We start from the raw sequence: 14,978 nt of genomic DNA, 5'->3' as shown, positions 1-14,978 counted from the left end.
AGCCAAGGAGGAGGCTGAGGCTGCTGGAGTGAGGGAAACTGGGCCACAGGGTCGTGCTCACACATGACGACAGGCATCATAAGACCTGGTGGGAACCTGCTTTCATAACTCACTGCCGGGAAGGGGGACATGAGGAGGCGTGGGAAACCAGGCCCCAGGCCTGCAAGGCCCACATGACCACCAGGGGGCCCCCAAGAGCTCACTCAGGGCCGGCGAATGTGGCCTTGCTGAGGCGGCAAGATAACACCCTGGATGCTGAGATGAGGGACAGACGGCTCTGGCAATCAGCTTTATTTTTTCTCAGGAGCCTCCGGTTGGGAGTCATACAACCCTCAGAGGGCATCTCTGCGTGCCCTTGGCGACAGAATATCCCAATGTCTTCATTCGTGAATTTGATTCTTTCATGGAGCACCCACCATATGCTGGTTTTCTGCTGTCTTGCGTTCTGAGTTCTGTCCAGAGGGGGATTTGTCCTTCAAGGCAGGTAGCACTTGTTTCATGGAGAATGGGACGTGGTGACTATGGGGCCTCTTCAGTGCTAGCTTAGCTGCCTACTTTGCCGAAGAGTTGAGCTGGGCTGGAGGGGAGGGGTGCGTTATGATGGGGGGGGAGAGAGGCAGGGTCTCTGCCCCATCTCCGTCACCAGGGCAGCTGAGGGGCCCTGTTTCATCTTGCCAGGCTGGCTCACTTTGGGGCAGGAGGGTTTGTCAGGTTGGAAATTGCTTTCTTCAACTAGAACAGAGAACAGAGTGGGGAGGATGTAGAGGAGATTGCAAGTGGGGGGCACCAGTATAGTTTGACTCCCCTAAGGGTTGATTCTGGAGTGAATTTTAGAGCCAGTGCCTCCCTATTGCATAGATCAGATCATTGAGGCCCAGAGAATGGCAGGGCTGGCCACAAAATAAGGTAGAGGTAGCTGGACCAAGTGGCTGGCTACTCTGGGCCAGGAAATGAGGCTCATCAGAATCCCATGAGGCCCCTCCAAGTTTTTTTTTTTTTTGGCCACGCTGTGCGGCATGTGGGATCTTAGTTCCCCGACCAGGGATCGAACCCACGCCCCCTGCAGTGGAAGAGCAGAATCTTAACCACGGGACCACCAGGGAAGTCCCAAGGCCCCTCCAAATTTGATGGCAGAATTTTGGTGCCCCCCCCACCTCCCCAGCCTGTTTGAGCATGGCTCCTCCCCTTTGCTCCACCCTTGGGACCATGGTACCTCCACCCAAGACACGAAGCCCACAGCTCTGCCCTGAGACGTCACGAAGAGGGACTGAAGTTTCAACAGCTCGAAGAGGTTGTGTGCCTGCAGGGGGGGCGGTTAGGAAACACTGGAGGATAGGTGACACCGACCCGAACCCTCTGGCTTCAGTTTCTTCCTAGCTTGGCAGCTTTGAGCAGAGGTGAAGGCCCGGGCCAGGCTCTGTCCCAGTGGTGCCCACCCCACCTTGTTTCTGAGCCTGGGAGGGCTGGACAGCTGTGATGGTGGGTGGGAGACCAAGACCTGGGCCTGCAATGTCCAATGTGACCACCAGGGGTCCCCAGAGTCCACACAAGGGACTAGTGGAAAGGACCCGTTTTTCAGCATCATCTGGCATCATCCACTGGCACAGAGGGGTTGGGGCCACCCTTAGGTCCCCAACCTGCTTCTGTCCCTCCATGACCCATGTGCCAGGCTCTGTGCTTGCAGGGGGGAGGGGATCAGCATTCAGAGTGATTAAGTACTTTGCCCAAGATCACACAGGCAGAATGTGGTAGACCTGAAATTGAAACCCACGTGTGCCTTGATGAAAAGACATATTTTTAACCACTCTTTCTTTCCATCCAGAATCTTCTGGTTCCCAAGCTCTCCCTCTTCCCTAGTCTCTGCATCATCCCAACAGCCCTGGAACTGAGAGACAGAGAGGGCAGGAACTGCATGCCCATTCCACAGGTGAGGAAGCAGGCCCAGGAGGAACAGAAAGCCACACAGCATGTCCGGGAAGCTGGAGCCAAGTTTCCCTCTCAGGCTCTTCCCCTCTATCCCAGGGCCCCTGTCTGCCCACAGCGAAAAATTTCGCCATTACCTGGTGCAGGGAGGTCTCCGGGGACAGCTTCAGGGTCACTGGCTCCACGGGGCAGCCCCCAGCCAAGATGTCCTGCAGACACTGCTGGGGATGGGGGAAGGGTTATGGGGGCCTGGGACAGCTCCCCCTTCCCCAGGCAGCCCCTCTCAAACCACAGGCTATCAGCTGGCCACTCCCCTCACAACCCTGCTGACTCCCCATCCTCTACTCACACCTCATATGAGCACTCACCTGGTGTCCTGGAACCCGGGAGGGTGGCTCAGCCTGGAGGGCCTGCACCAGGTGTGCCCTTCGCACGGTGCCCACCAGTATCTGAGACTCTGGACAAGTGGAGAGGGAGAGGAAAAAAGCCACATTATGAAAAAGGAACTTACGTTTACTGGACTGCTACGATGTGCCAAGAACTATGCTGGGTGTTCTCATGACTCTCGGGAACATACAGCACCTATGGGTCAGGAACTATTATCACCCATTTTACAGGAGAGGAAACCGAGGCTCAGAGGCACAGAGAGGTTAGTTGTCTTGCCCAAGGTCACTCAGCTTCTGACGTGGAGGAGTGGTAGCTGAGGGTGGCCAGGTAAGGCTGCCAGGGGGCCGGGAGGTAACCTGCCCACCCCAAGATGCCCCACCTGGCAGGGCCTCAAGGCAGGAGCAGGTCTGGGACACCTGCATGAAACTGTCTGTGCGTCAGGGCTGGGCTTTGTCCCTCGTTTCCCATAGGAAGTTGCACTGGCTCAGCCCAGTGAAGGCATGAACCTGGAAGGCCGCCATGTCCTGAGGTCCTCCTGTGTGCTGGAGGCCTGGCGAGCCTCACTGCAGGGTACCACTGGAGTCTGCAGGTATTTCGTTTTGAGGGACAGCCTGATAGTTTTGATTTTTGTCCAGTAAAATAAAAACTTTACAACTGGACATACGAAGGCTCCCTGTTTAAAAACAAAAACAATTAAAGCTGTTTCTTGGATGAGCAGCAGGTCCCACAGGCTGGGCCTGTGCTGGTTGGGAACTCTTTGCTTCCTGTGGCTCTAAGGGTAGAAGTGGAGTCTGTCTTGTTCTAGCAGTGGGGTGAAGCTTCTTGAGGGGTCACCCATGTGCAGGTATTTTCAAGTGTGATATTTGGCGTGTTCTGTGGGATAATGTTATAGGTGTCCCAATTTGGGTGGGGAGAAGGGCCTGGCCTTTGGGATGAGAACCTCTGACAACTCTGTCCTCCCTATTTTCCAGATGTGGCAACTGCAGTTCATAGAGCTTAAGGGATTTACTACAGTTCTGCTGCTCATAAATAGCTTTATGCCTCTTGGGGTAGGTATGGGGATGACCCATACGGTTGTGCAGGTTGCTCACTGCACAAGATACCTGCCCAAAGGACAAGTGGGGATCAAAATCCAGCTGTGCTATGCTGCCAAGTGTGCATTTTGTTTCATTTGCACAAAGGGGACATATGGGCTGACAGTGGCCCTGAGTGGGGCATGGCTGTCCCCTCCCTACCCCCCAGCTTATCTTTCCCACTCATACTGTACTTGTCCTAGAGGGAAATGATGCTCTAGCTAGGTCCTCTCCCAAAATTCAGCTTATGTGTCTTTTAACAAGGGCCCCCACTCATTTTTCTCTAAAAGGATGTCTTTCTCATGGCAACAGGGTTGAGGGAGGTGACTCAGTTGGGGAATGCCTGAAGGGGAGACTGAGGGAAGGAGCCTTCTGGGAGGCCCTAGTAGTGTTCCCATCATCCTACTGTAGGACGTAAGTAGGACTAAGCTCCGCAAGTAGGATGGCTATTACCTCCATTTTACCAATGAGGAAACTGAGGCTCGGAGAGGTGAAGTGACTTGCTCAAGGTCACACAGTTGCAGAGCCCGGTTTTGGATCCAGGTGCCTGATAGGTACAATGCCCTGCTTACCCATTCCTGGGCCTGACCCTCCCAGGTCCAAGAGGAAGGTAGAGGGAATGCCTCCTCCCCATTCGTGCTCCCCCTTCCTGTCGGGCACCTGTGCTCTCCACCAGGGGGTACTCGGCAGTGTCTGTGGAGGTCACGACCTTGACCACCTCCTCCTGCGGTGTGTCCTTGGCCAGCGTGGTGATGGTACAGTTCATGAAGTGCTCCACAATTACATGGTGAGAGCTGGGGCAGAGGGATGCTCCCATCAGGTCCTGGGGTGGCGGGTTATCCAGACCCCTGGACAAGCTGGGGCGAGCCAGGAGGAGTTTTGCCGGTTCTTCAGCATGGGCAGGGTCTAAGAGATTCCTGGGATGAACAGCTCCTAGCACCCCAAGGTAGGGAGGGAGGAACCTGGGGACCAGCTGGCCTATGCCCTCTGGACCCCTATCTCCCCCCTACACCAGCTCTACTTTGACCTGTTTTATTCAGAAGCCGTCGCTGGAGAATTTCATTTGAAGAAAAGTTTTATGGCATAAAGGGAAAAAAGAGCTTTAAAGTTTGAAAATCACGGGAGTAACCACCCCCATTTAACAGATGGGGAAACTGAGTCTGGAGAAGGGGGCAACTTGCACATGTTTGGAGCTGGGCCTTGGACCCAGGGCTCTCAGAGCCTCTTAGTCCTGCTTCTCTGGGGACAGAGGCTGCTCGGCCCTGTCTGGTTGAGTCAGGACCTCAAAGCTCGTTTCCATTGCAGTATTCCAGTCCCACCTCCAGCTCCCAACGCCCCAGTGAGGACAGCAGAGCAGGAGTGGGGCCTCCCAGAGCTGGCGCTGACTCTCTGTGTGACCTGGAGCAAGACGTGGCACCTCTCTGAGCCCCACTTTCTGACAAATGGGCAATATCTGTCCTACTGTTGTGGAGACCGACTGATGACCAGTAAGACACTGAGGCCAAGGACTCCCCCAAGGTCACACAGGGAGCTGGCGAGAATGGAGACTAGGGAGCAGCCATGTGTCGGCCCCTCCCATGCTCACCCATGTCCAAGGTCAGCCCACCCAGACACCATCACCTCAGTCAGCCAGCCTGAGCAGACGCCGCTCACCTGATTTTTCGGCACCGGATCCACGGAAGGTATGGCAGTCTCTTGACAATGATGGTGCCGTCGTAGAAGGAAGGCTGGCAGCTCTGGGCGATGGCGTTGGCCGCCAGCACCGCCATCAGCACAGGAAGTGCGTGCACGATCTGGCCAGTCAGCTCGAAGGCCAGCAATGCTGTGGAGATGGTGTGGGTCACAGCCCCTGAGAAAGCCGCAGCCCCTGCAGGGGGCAGAGCCAGGGAGGGGGGCTCAGGCCAGGAGACAGCTTCATGCAAAGGGCAAGGCTACTGTGACTATGGCCATGGGCTGGGGTGGGAATTGTCCAGAGGCCACACATTGGCCACTGTTGGAAGTGCCCTATGCCTGGGCTTGGTGAGGGAAAGAGCAGTAAGGAAGAAGGGGCACCAGGGACATGACAGGAGCTAGAAAAAGTAATGGAGGCTAAGGGGAAGGGCTCAGGGAAGGGTGGGGCTCATTGGGAGGCTAATGACCTCCCCATGCCCTGCAGAGCTACTGGCTGATTCTCCGGGTCCAGCCCAGACCCACGATGTTTGCCCGTCCGGTGGGAACCCGGTTTACTCACCTGCCAGGGCATACCCCCCAGGCATGATGGGGTTGGTGACACCTCCAGCCACGATGCCCTCTGGGAAGGCAACAGAGAGGGCCTCCCCTATGAGGCGCCCGATGGCAGCTCCTGGTCACAGATTTAGGGTGAGGGCAGGGAGCCAGGCTGACCCAGTCCCCACAGCCCTCCATCCCTGGGGATCAACCTCAGTACCATCCTGGGGAGGTGGGTGGACCAGGAGCCATGGCCCTGACCCGATAACTCTGAGTTTCTCAGACCCTCAACACCCCAGACTCACCGAAGATAAATATGGGCATGAAGTACCCAGCGGGCATGGGGATCGTGGTGGCCAGAATTATCATCCAGAACTGTGGGTGGCGGGAACCGAGGGGGCAGAGGTTAGAGGCAGCTGGACAAGAGTAGGCAAGGGAGGGACAAGACAGGGGGCAGGGGGGTTTCCCAGGGAGAAGGAGGATGCCCAGGCACATGCCCATCGCCAGTATCTGGTGTGAGGGAAGGTGTGCCCAGGGGAAGGATCCCCACCCTGGCAAAGTGCCTACTGTGTGCCTGGCACTGTGCCAGGGACTCTCCTTTCTTCCCTCTCAACCTTCCTTGATGTAAGCACAGTAACTAGCCCATTCTAAAGATGAGGAAACTGAGGCTCAGAGAGCTGAAGCAACTTGCCCAGGACCACACAGCGGGCAGAGGTCAGGCCAGGGAGTCTGCATGAAGGCCTAGGCCCTGCGCTATGTACATGCTATGGGGAGGTACCCCATCCCACCCAAGGCTGGCCTCAGCTCTGTGCACATCCCTGGGGGCCCCGGGAGCCCACCTTCATAACCAGGAAGAAGGCGAGGGTCCCAAAGATGGTGAACTGCGGGTGGTACCATTCGAACCATAGGTTCTGTGGGTCGGGCTCCGAGGGCCAGGGTGGGGACGAGTTCCGGGTCATCAGCGCCCACGAGTTATTGTCGAACAGTGAGTCCAGATGCTCCCTCATGGACAGCTGGAGAAGGGGGCAGCTTGGAGTTCTGCGTGAGGGCCGGACAGCAGTCCCTGCCACCCCCCCCCCCCACTGCCTGACCCTGCCTCAAATCCTCATCTGCCACTTCCTGTTGGGGGGAGACCTTGGGAAGGGCTCTGGCCCTCTTGGAGCTGCACAGCCATCCCCTTATAGGCGTTGTGGGGATTGAGATGATGGGCACAAGTTGGACAACGACTGGGCATTCCCCCCTCTGGCCACCCCAGCTCAGCACCCCTTACCCGAGAAGCCATGAAGCGGCCCACGCCAGGGGGATAGGTGATGGAGGCGAGAACCAAGGCCGCCAGAGCGGAATACAGAGGCTTGCTGTGGGGTGGGGGCGGAGGGCCAGCTCCAGTGCCAGCCGTCCTCTTCCCCTCCCCCCACCCCACGGAGCGGGCCGCCACCCTGCTGGCTGACGCTGAGGCAGGGACGGGAGAAAGAGGCACAGGAGCAGGGAGCAGGGGACGGGTGGGGGTCAGCCCCACACCGCTCGGGTAAGCAGGGGTCGGGGCTCATAGGAGAGCTTGGGACACAGGCGGGCTGCCCGCCAGGCAGGTGGGACCAGGGCAGGACCGGCCAAGGTGGAGGAGGGCTGATTCTGAAATGCCAACGCCAAGGGGCAGACAAGGTTGGGAAGGAGACGGGGCTCAGTAAGGGGCCTGGGGCTCCACGGGGAAGTAGGGGTTCAGTGAGGGGGAGGGAGGTTAGTGAGGGAGGGAGGGCTCAAATATTGGGGTTGGGAGCCTAGTAAGTGGGGGAGCCGTTACTATGGGGACCTGGACAGGGGTGTTAGTGAGGGGTGGGGATCTCCATATAAGGCTCAGGAGAGTCTAGGGGCATCACCCTGCGGGGTCCCTGGCCCCCATTCAGAGCCCACCTGGTGGCCAGCAGTTTGGAGAGGACCCGATTGGTCTTGACAAAGCCGAGGAACGTTCGCTGACAGAAGAGGTAAGCACAGCTCAGGATGCCACAGATGGCCCTGCAAGGGGGGGAGGGGAGTCCAGAGCCCCTCGCCAGAACCGAGGGCAGCAGTTCAGGCTGGGGGAGGCCCCCAGTTGGGCTCTTGAGGGGCTAGAGTCATCCACTCACCCCAGCGCCACAAAAAAGAAGATCTCTGGCAGGTCAAAGGGGACGTCTACCCGGAAACTGGTCTTGTAGAGGGAGGTGATGGTCTCTGGGAAAGGAGGGGAGTGGGGATCAGGGACCACACTCCTACCCCAGCCAAACCGAAGGCTCAGAATTAACAGGCAGGAGTGGAGGTGCTGCCATGTCCTGCCCCCAAATACCCTTTCCCTGGCCCTGCCTCCCCCTTCTACCCTCGGGGCTCCCATCCTTCATGCCCAATCCAGGTCAATTCGTTTCCACACTTGTAGAAGGAGGGGAGCGGAGAGGAAGAAGAGAAGAGAGAGGAGAAAGGAGGGAGGAGGGAGAGGAAGGGGAGGAAGAGGGAAAAGGGAAGAGAGAGGGGAGAAGGGAGGGGAGGGGGGAGGAGGGAGGAGGGAGGGAAGGCGGGGCAGGGGGCAGGGTCTAGGGCGGGGCTCACCCTGCTCGCTGTTGAAGACAGCCAGGAGGCGGAACATGAAGGCCCCACAGGTGGCAGCGAAGAAGCCCCTCCAGTAATCCCAGACCGAGAAGTGGGAGGACATGACCTCGATGCTGAACAGGACGCCTGGGGGCAACACTGAGCTTCGACAGACACCACCACGCCCATCCCAGCGCCCTGACCACTCCTGTCCTGCTCTCCCACAGCCCGAACAGACAGGGCCACCCCTTCTCTTTGGTCCTGAGCTGAGGGGAGAGGAGGGCAGGGCGGGAGCTCCCTGCCTAGGGAACAGGCTTGTAGGCGCTCCTCTCGGCCATCCCAAACCTTACAACAGCCTTTGGGGTGGGGACGATTACAATCCCCATTTTACAGATGAGGAAATGAGGCTGAGGACTGAACTCACCGGCCCAGGGTCACGCAAGGCGAGCTGAGTTTCAAACCCAAGTCTGTCTAATGTGACCGTGAAGCATCTCGACGCCCACCCCCACCTCCACCCTGGGGCGGCTCTGCCCTCCCGGTAAGACTGAAGTAACAACCAAGACCAGATTAGCCGCCATCCTCCCTGCGGGTTCCTCCACTGGGCGGAGGAGCGAGCTGGTCAGTCCGCCAGGGGAGGGACTGGGGGTCGGGGGTGGGAGCCCGGGGTGCAGGGGGAGGGCCTCACCGCTGAAGGGCGCTGCGAACACTGTGGCCACGCCCACCGCCGCTGCCGCCACCAGCATTTCGTTTTGCTTGCTCTTGTTCTGGGGGGATCCGGAGTCCCGCGCTGAGAGTCAGCCCCCGCCCTCCCCTCCGTCTCTTTCCTCCAAGGAGGGGGGGCCCATGAGCCCCTTACCTCAGACTCCCCAATGGCCTTGGTGCGCAGGCGGCCCAGGTAGGCAGCGATCATCACAGACAGGTGCACGAAGGGGCCCTGCCAGAGGAGGTGTGCGCACAGGGCACAGGGTCCGCCCCTTGAGGGGAGCCGGGGCCCTTGCTTCTCTCCTTCCTCCCGCTCCGGGCCCAGGGTTGGGGGTAGAGGGAGCCTCATCCAGAGACAGCTCGGCCGTCCCACCCACTCCCTATGCCTCCATCTCCCCAGTTCCTTTGTCATACTCTGGGGACCTGGCCTGTCTCCTCCCCAAGACTCAGCCCTGCGAAGGCAGGCCCTGGCCTGAGTTCCCCCTGACCTAGCTTCGGTGGGGATGGAGAAAAGGCAGAGGGGGCAGGAGGGCAGGGTGGGACGGGGTGGGGTGCTCTCATGCCCGTCCATACCACTTTGCCCAGGAAGATGGTGCTGCCCGTGGCCAGGGTGCAGGTGAGGCCCACCACCTTGGCCCCGAAGTTCTTGATATCCAGGTAGTCCTCCAAGACCACGCCCGACAGGATGGTCTTCAGCTCCGGAATTCCAGAACCTTGGCAGGGGATGGATGGACGGGGTGGGGGTCGGGAGGAAGAGGAGGGACGATATCTAGATAAACCCTTATCGCTTTACCCTGCACAGGGCTTCACATCGTGATCTCATCAGCTCTCCTAAACCCTGTGAGTTAGGATTCCTAAACTCATTTTGCAGATGAGGAAGCTGCGGGTCAGAGAGGGGATGTGAATTGCCTACGTTCTTCCAGCTGGTCCTGCCAGTCAGCTATTGCAGGATGGGGGGAACCTAGGAGAGAAGCTCAGGCCACCCAGATGCATCCCTGCAGCTCCCCTGTGCGGCTGGCCTGGAGCTGAAAGCAGAGCTGAGAGGCCTGGAAGAGATGTGCCCCTCCGTGAGCCCCTCCCTGGGGAGCCATGGTGCCGGCCCAGAGGAGCCCTCAGAAAGGGAGCAGAGCCAACAGTGACCCGAGTCAAGCAAGATCTGTCCTTCTGGGGCTTCCCTGGTGGCGCAGTGGTTAAGAATCCGCCTGCCAATGCAAGGGACACGGGTTCGAGCCCTGATCCGGGAAGATCCCACATGCCGCGGAGCAACTAAGCCCATGCGCCACAACTACTGAGCCCACGTGCCACAACTACTGAAGCCTGCGTGCCTAGAGCCCGTGCTCCGCAACAAGAGAAGCCACGACAATGAGAAGCCCGAGCACCGCAACGAAGAGTAGCCCCCGCTCACTGCAACTAGAGAAAGCCCGCACGCAGCAACGAAGACCCAACACAGCCAAAAATAAATAAATAAATTTATTTTAAAAAAAAGATCTGTCCTTCTCACTGTGTGACTTCAGGCAACTTACACAACTCTTCTGAGCCTGGCTTCTCTGGCTGTGAAGTGGGGTTACTGTTTCCTGCCTCCCCCCATCAGGAGCCCCGAAGGACAGGAAAAGGCTTTGGGCGGTGGGCACCGAGGGGCAAGGCAAACAGGTGAGTGGTGGGGCGATGGGCTTACCTCCCGAGAAGGGCGTGATGCTCTGGGAAAAGCCTGAGGAGAAGGAGACCAGGGCCACAGGGTACACGGTCCAGGAGAGATACCGGAGTAGGTGGCTGTCCCCAATCTCCCGGTACAGCCACTTGTGTGCTGGGGACAGCTGGGAGTCAGGGAGCCATCCACGGGCTCTGCCGCCCTCAGGCACCCACTTGCTGGCCAGGAAATGGAGGCTCAGAGGGCGGTGGCCCAGGACCACCCAGTAAGTGGCAGATCCCCAAGAGGAGGCAAGAGTAGGACCCTGGATCACATCCCAGTGTTGCCACTCCCTAGCTGAGTGACCTTTTGCAGGCCATTCAACATCTCTGAGCCTCTGTTTCCCCATCTGTCAAATGGGCTCTCAGATGAGGTCTGGTGCATGGCAGGTCCTCGTAATCCCACCTGAGCAAGTCTCCCAGAGAAGGTGTGTTAGACACTTCCTGCCCCGTGCCCCCTCTTCCAGGGAGACCTCAGGGTGGAGAGAGCCTGCCGAAGCATGGGGAGAGAACGTTCTATGCCTGGTGGTCTAGACAAGTGTTCTCCCCCACAGTTACTGAGCTGAGAGCAAGGAGGGAGGAGAAGGGAGCAGGGGCGGCAGGAAGCGGTGGGCATAGAGCTCAGAGGAAGAAGGACTATTTGGTCTTTCACTCATTGGGCAGATGAGGAGACTGAGGCCCAGAGAGGGGCAGGAGCCTGCCCAGGGTCACACAGCAAGTCAAGAGCAAAGCCAGGACCAGACCCAGGCCTCCTCCCCACCCAGAGCCCTCCCCCACCCCCGCTGCACCTGGCGGCCCATCTGGCATCCCGAAAGCGTGCTCGAAAGCCCCGGGTCCAGAGCAGGCGTGCATGCCGGGGAGGGGTTACCTCGGACCACACGGCCGACAGTGAAGCTCATGGTGTAGCTGATCAGGGCCATGAGCACCCCGAGGGTCATCAGGAAGTACCAGTCCTCACCCATGCGGAACAGCTTCTGCTTCAACCACTCGAGGCCACCTGGGGCAGGGGCATCAGGTGGTAGCCCAGGGCCCAGTGAGAGGGCACGGGGCGGGGGCGGGGGGCAGGGGCTGTGTGGGGCTGGGGCCAGGTGGTCGAATCCAGGGAAGCTGGGAGGGGGCTCTGCCTCACGTGAGAGACAGCAGGATTCGTGCAAGTGAAGGTGGAAGCATGGTGGGCGCCAGACCTATTGGCCCCGCCAGGAGGGAGCCTTTGACCGACCCGCCCTCCCCACCCCTGCCCCTTCCTGAGGTACTTATGGAAGAATGACAGAGAGGGCAGGGTGTGGAGGGAGAGCTGGAAACTACACTTTCTCCAGCATCTCCGCAGGGGACATAGCTTAGAGGACACGAGAGTCTAGAGAGACTGCTCTGTGGTCCAAGGACCGGTGGGGCTGTCCTGGTGTCAGGCCAGAGAGCACCCACTGGGCCCCTAGCAAGGTCCCCGGCGGAGTGATCAGGCCTGGGGGCTGCGTTCCCAAAAGGCAGAGAGCAGACCTCTAGCACATCTGTCCCACAGACTGGCAGACAGATCCCCACCCTCCCTGCCGCCCAGGATGGGGGCAGCTCTTGGGCTCCAAGGTGGGTGGGGAGGCGGACCCAGGGAGGGTGATGTCCCGAGGGGTTTTCGACAGGGAGCGGAAGGGAACCTAGCTGTCACCTCGGATGCCTCGGCGGATGCGGGGACACGGGCCCCATAGCTCCTGAAGTGTCACAGGATTCCCCGAGGAGCCCTCACGAAGCCCTACCAGCTCCTCCATCAGGCCCCTGAGAGAGTAGACAGGCAGACGGACCCTTGGTGAGCTGCTCCAACGCCCTTACCCAGCCACTGGGCCCTTCCAATATCTACTTCCCAGATAGAAGGGAAAGGTGGCATTTTCAGGAGGGGACGTGGGTCTGGTGTGCCTTCATTCCTGAGGGGGTGACCCCGAGGGTGCGAGTGTGTGTGTTAATGTTTAGGATGAGGGCAGTGGTTCCTAGCTGTCCCCTACATGTCCAGCAGCAGGTTGATCAAGGCCGCACCCCAGGCTCAGAGCCCCCTTCCCCATCCTGTGGCTGCCACTCCTACCCTCCCTGGACGCTTGTCTGCTCCCGCTGCTCAGAGCAGTCTCCTTGCCCAGGGGAGTCACTGTCTCACGGTGGGGTCCCCATGGACCACTCTGACTCCCCATGCCCATCCCTGAGCCTCCAACCCCTCGGCTCAGGCCAGAGTCAGGAAAACCCCAGGCCCAGAAGGAGAAGCCGTGAGGGTCCAAAGGAGGTGCTGGCTCCCTGCCCCCCAGCTTCCTGCTCCTGCCCTGCCTGCCCTGGTCCTGGCAGGTTCCATCCAAGTCCCTGCCCCAGCTCTGCACCCGGCGGCCCCTCACCTTTGTCAGTCCGCTCTGCTGTGGCCCCAGCCAGCCCTCCTCTGACAGAGACTCCTTTGCTTGCAGCTCAGGTGCACCTGGACAGGTGTGTGTTCCACCAATCAACATCCTGGCCCCCCCTCCTCCCCGCCCCACCCTGCCGGGGTTTACCCTGGCCATTAAGAATGTCCTTGACAAACCAACTGGAACTGCCCCGGCCAGCTGAGTGGTGCAGGCCAGAGCAGCCAGGAGGGACGAGGGGCAGGGGCTCCCCAACCTACCAGAGCCACACAGAGGCGGGTGGCACCCAACCCAGCTACTGGCTGGGGTACACAGGGCCTGGGAGGGGGAAGCTCATGACACAGCACGATGGTGAGGGGTCATCTGCAGGGGCTGAAGGTCAGGGCCCTGGGTTCTCAGAGCTGGGCATGGGAGGGGTTTGAAAGAGCAGAGAAGGAAGAGGAGAAGGACCCATAGGGGAGGGGTGCTATCATTACTGCACCTTTGCTATATGCCAGGCACTGTGCTCAACCCTCCTCCAAATCAGTGAGTGCTCAGAGAAACCCAGCGAGGTGGGCAGTATTAGGCCATTTTAAAGAAATGGAGTTTCAGAGCTTCCCTGGTGGTCCAGTGGGTAAGACTCCACACTCCCAGTGCAGGGGGCCAGGATTTGCTCCCTGGTCACGGAAGTAGATCCCGCGTACATGACGCAACTAAGAAGTCCGCACATTGCAACTAAAGATCCCGCGTGCCACAACCAAGATTCTGAGTGCCACAACTAAGACACGGGCCGGCCAAAATAAAGGAATAAGTAATAAATAAATAAATGAATATTTAAATAAAAAAACGGAGCTTTGGAGAATTGAGGCTGCTTGCTTGCCCAGGGTCACAGAGGCTGAGGCACAAAGTCAAAAGTTCCATCCAGGTTTGCCTGACTCCAAAGGCTTCACACCTCTCTGAGGTCCTGCCTTGAAGACCTGCCTTGCTCAGAGCTGGGGAGGGGGCCGACGAGCTGGAGCGGGGGAAGGGAATTGGGCTAGATCCTCATGTCCAGACCCTCCAGTCTGAGAAGAGTGCCTCAAACCACAGCACCCAATGGGCAGTGGCTCTGCTTGGGGCTTCTACGTAAATGCCACAGACCCTGTCCCACCCCAACGGAATGTAGGAACATGCACACTAGGTCCGGAACCCAGTTCATCCTCCCAGCACCCTTGCGGGTCAGGCACAGTATCACCATTTTGCAGATAATAATGGAGGATCAGAGAGGTGCAGTCACTCCTCTAAGGTCACAAAGCGGGCGGGGGTGGGTAATGAGGTCTGCCGTCCAGGAGCAGTGACTCAGGCCCGCGGCGCCGCGGCCTTGTGTCTGCATTTAGCCACTGGCTCCTGTTTCCCTGGCGGGTGGCAGGCTTCTTGGTCCCCCACCCCCACCCCACCCTCCTTCCACCTCACCTCAGTGCTGGTAACCTCCTGGCAGCCCTACTGGAACCCCGTCGGCCAGGATGGGCGACACAAGCCAGGCAGGAATCTCCACTAGACAGACCGACAGACCCCTTTGGCTCCAGCCACCACCCTGACCCCACTTCACGGACTACCGGCACCAGTGGCTACCCGTGTTGATGGACCCCCCCGCCCACTGCCGCAGGGAGGAAGTGTTGTGGGAGCCAGAGAAAAGAGAAACAGTCCCTACCTTCAGGAGCCCCCAATCTAACGGGGAGACAGGCGAACCCCTAACCCAGGGAACTGCCAGTCTGATAGGGGAGAGAGGACCCAGGAGGACCATGTCACATTCAGGTGCTGGGGTGGGCAAAGCCAGTTGGTACAGCGGGCATCTGGGCAGGCCCCCCTGTGTGGGCTGCAGCAATCAGAGAGGGCTCCATGGAGGAGGAGGAACTGGAGCTGATCTGGGAAGGAAGGGCAGGATTTGGAGGGGGGAGCAGAGGCCCCACACTGCAACTTGGGCAGCAGAGGACCCCCGGCCTCCCAGAACGGCCTTCCCTGCTTCATGCCCTGGTCCCGCATGATCTGTGCATGGGCAGAGGTGCTTCTCAGGGGCGTTCGGGACCAGACTGTCTCCATACACGAATGTTCAGGCCACCCTGGCCTC

The 14,978-nt window shown here is 59.2% G+C and overlaps 1 protein-coding gene across 1 annotated transcript; it reads right to left on the bottom strand.

Moving 5' to 3' along the window:
* Nucleotides 1-261: 261 nt before the first annotated feature.
* Nucleotides 262-12,988, bottom strand: LOC137215916 (chloride channel protein ClC-Ka). The gene is made up of 20 exons (XM_067721509.1): nucleotides 12,893-12,988; nucleotides 12,187-12,293; nucleotides 11,398-11,526; nucleotides 10,519-10,647; nucleotides 9,417-9,556; nucleotides 8,998-9,075; nucleotides 8,827-8,905; nucleotides 8,163-8,288; nucleotides 7,709-7,793; nucleotides 7,497-7,598; nucleotides 6,859-6,943; nucleotides 6,428-6,601; nucleotides 5,894-5,963; nucleotides 5,614-5,724; nucleotides 5,037-5,250; nucleotides 4,044-4,177; nucleotides 2,292-2,380; nucleotides 2,061-2,144; nucleotides 1,214-1,300; nucleotides 262-732 (listed from the first exon to the last, which is right to left on the bottom strand). The coding sequence occupies exons 2-20, from the start codon at nucleotides 12,284-12,286 to the stop codon at nucleotides 685-687; spliced, it is 2,064 nt and encodes a 687-aa protein (XP_067577610.1). The 5' UTR covers nucleotides 12,287-12,293; nucleotides 12,893-12,988; the 3' UTR covers nucleotides 262-684.
* Between the last annotated feature and the right edge of the window lie 1,990 nt (nucleotides 12,989-14,978).

Source organism: Pseudorca crassidens, chromosome 2, assembly GCF_039906515.1.
Source record: "Pseudorca crassidens isolate mPseCra1 chromosome 2, mPseCra1.hap1, whole genome shotgun sequence".
Lineage (NCBI taxonomy): Eukaryota > Metazoa > Chordata > Mammalia > Artiodactyla > Delphinidae > Pseudorca > Pseudorca crassidens.
Note: the sequence above shows the minus strand (reverse complement) of the source record. Positions and strands in the feature narration are given on the sequence as shown.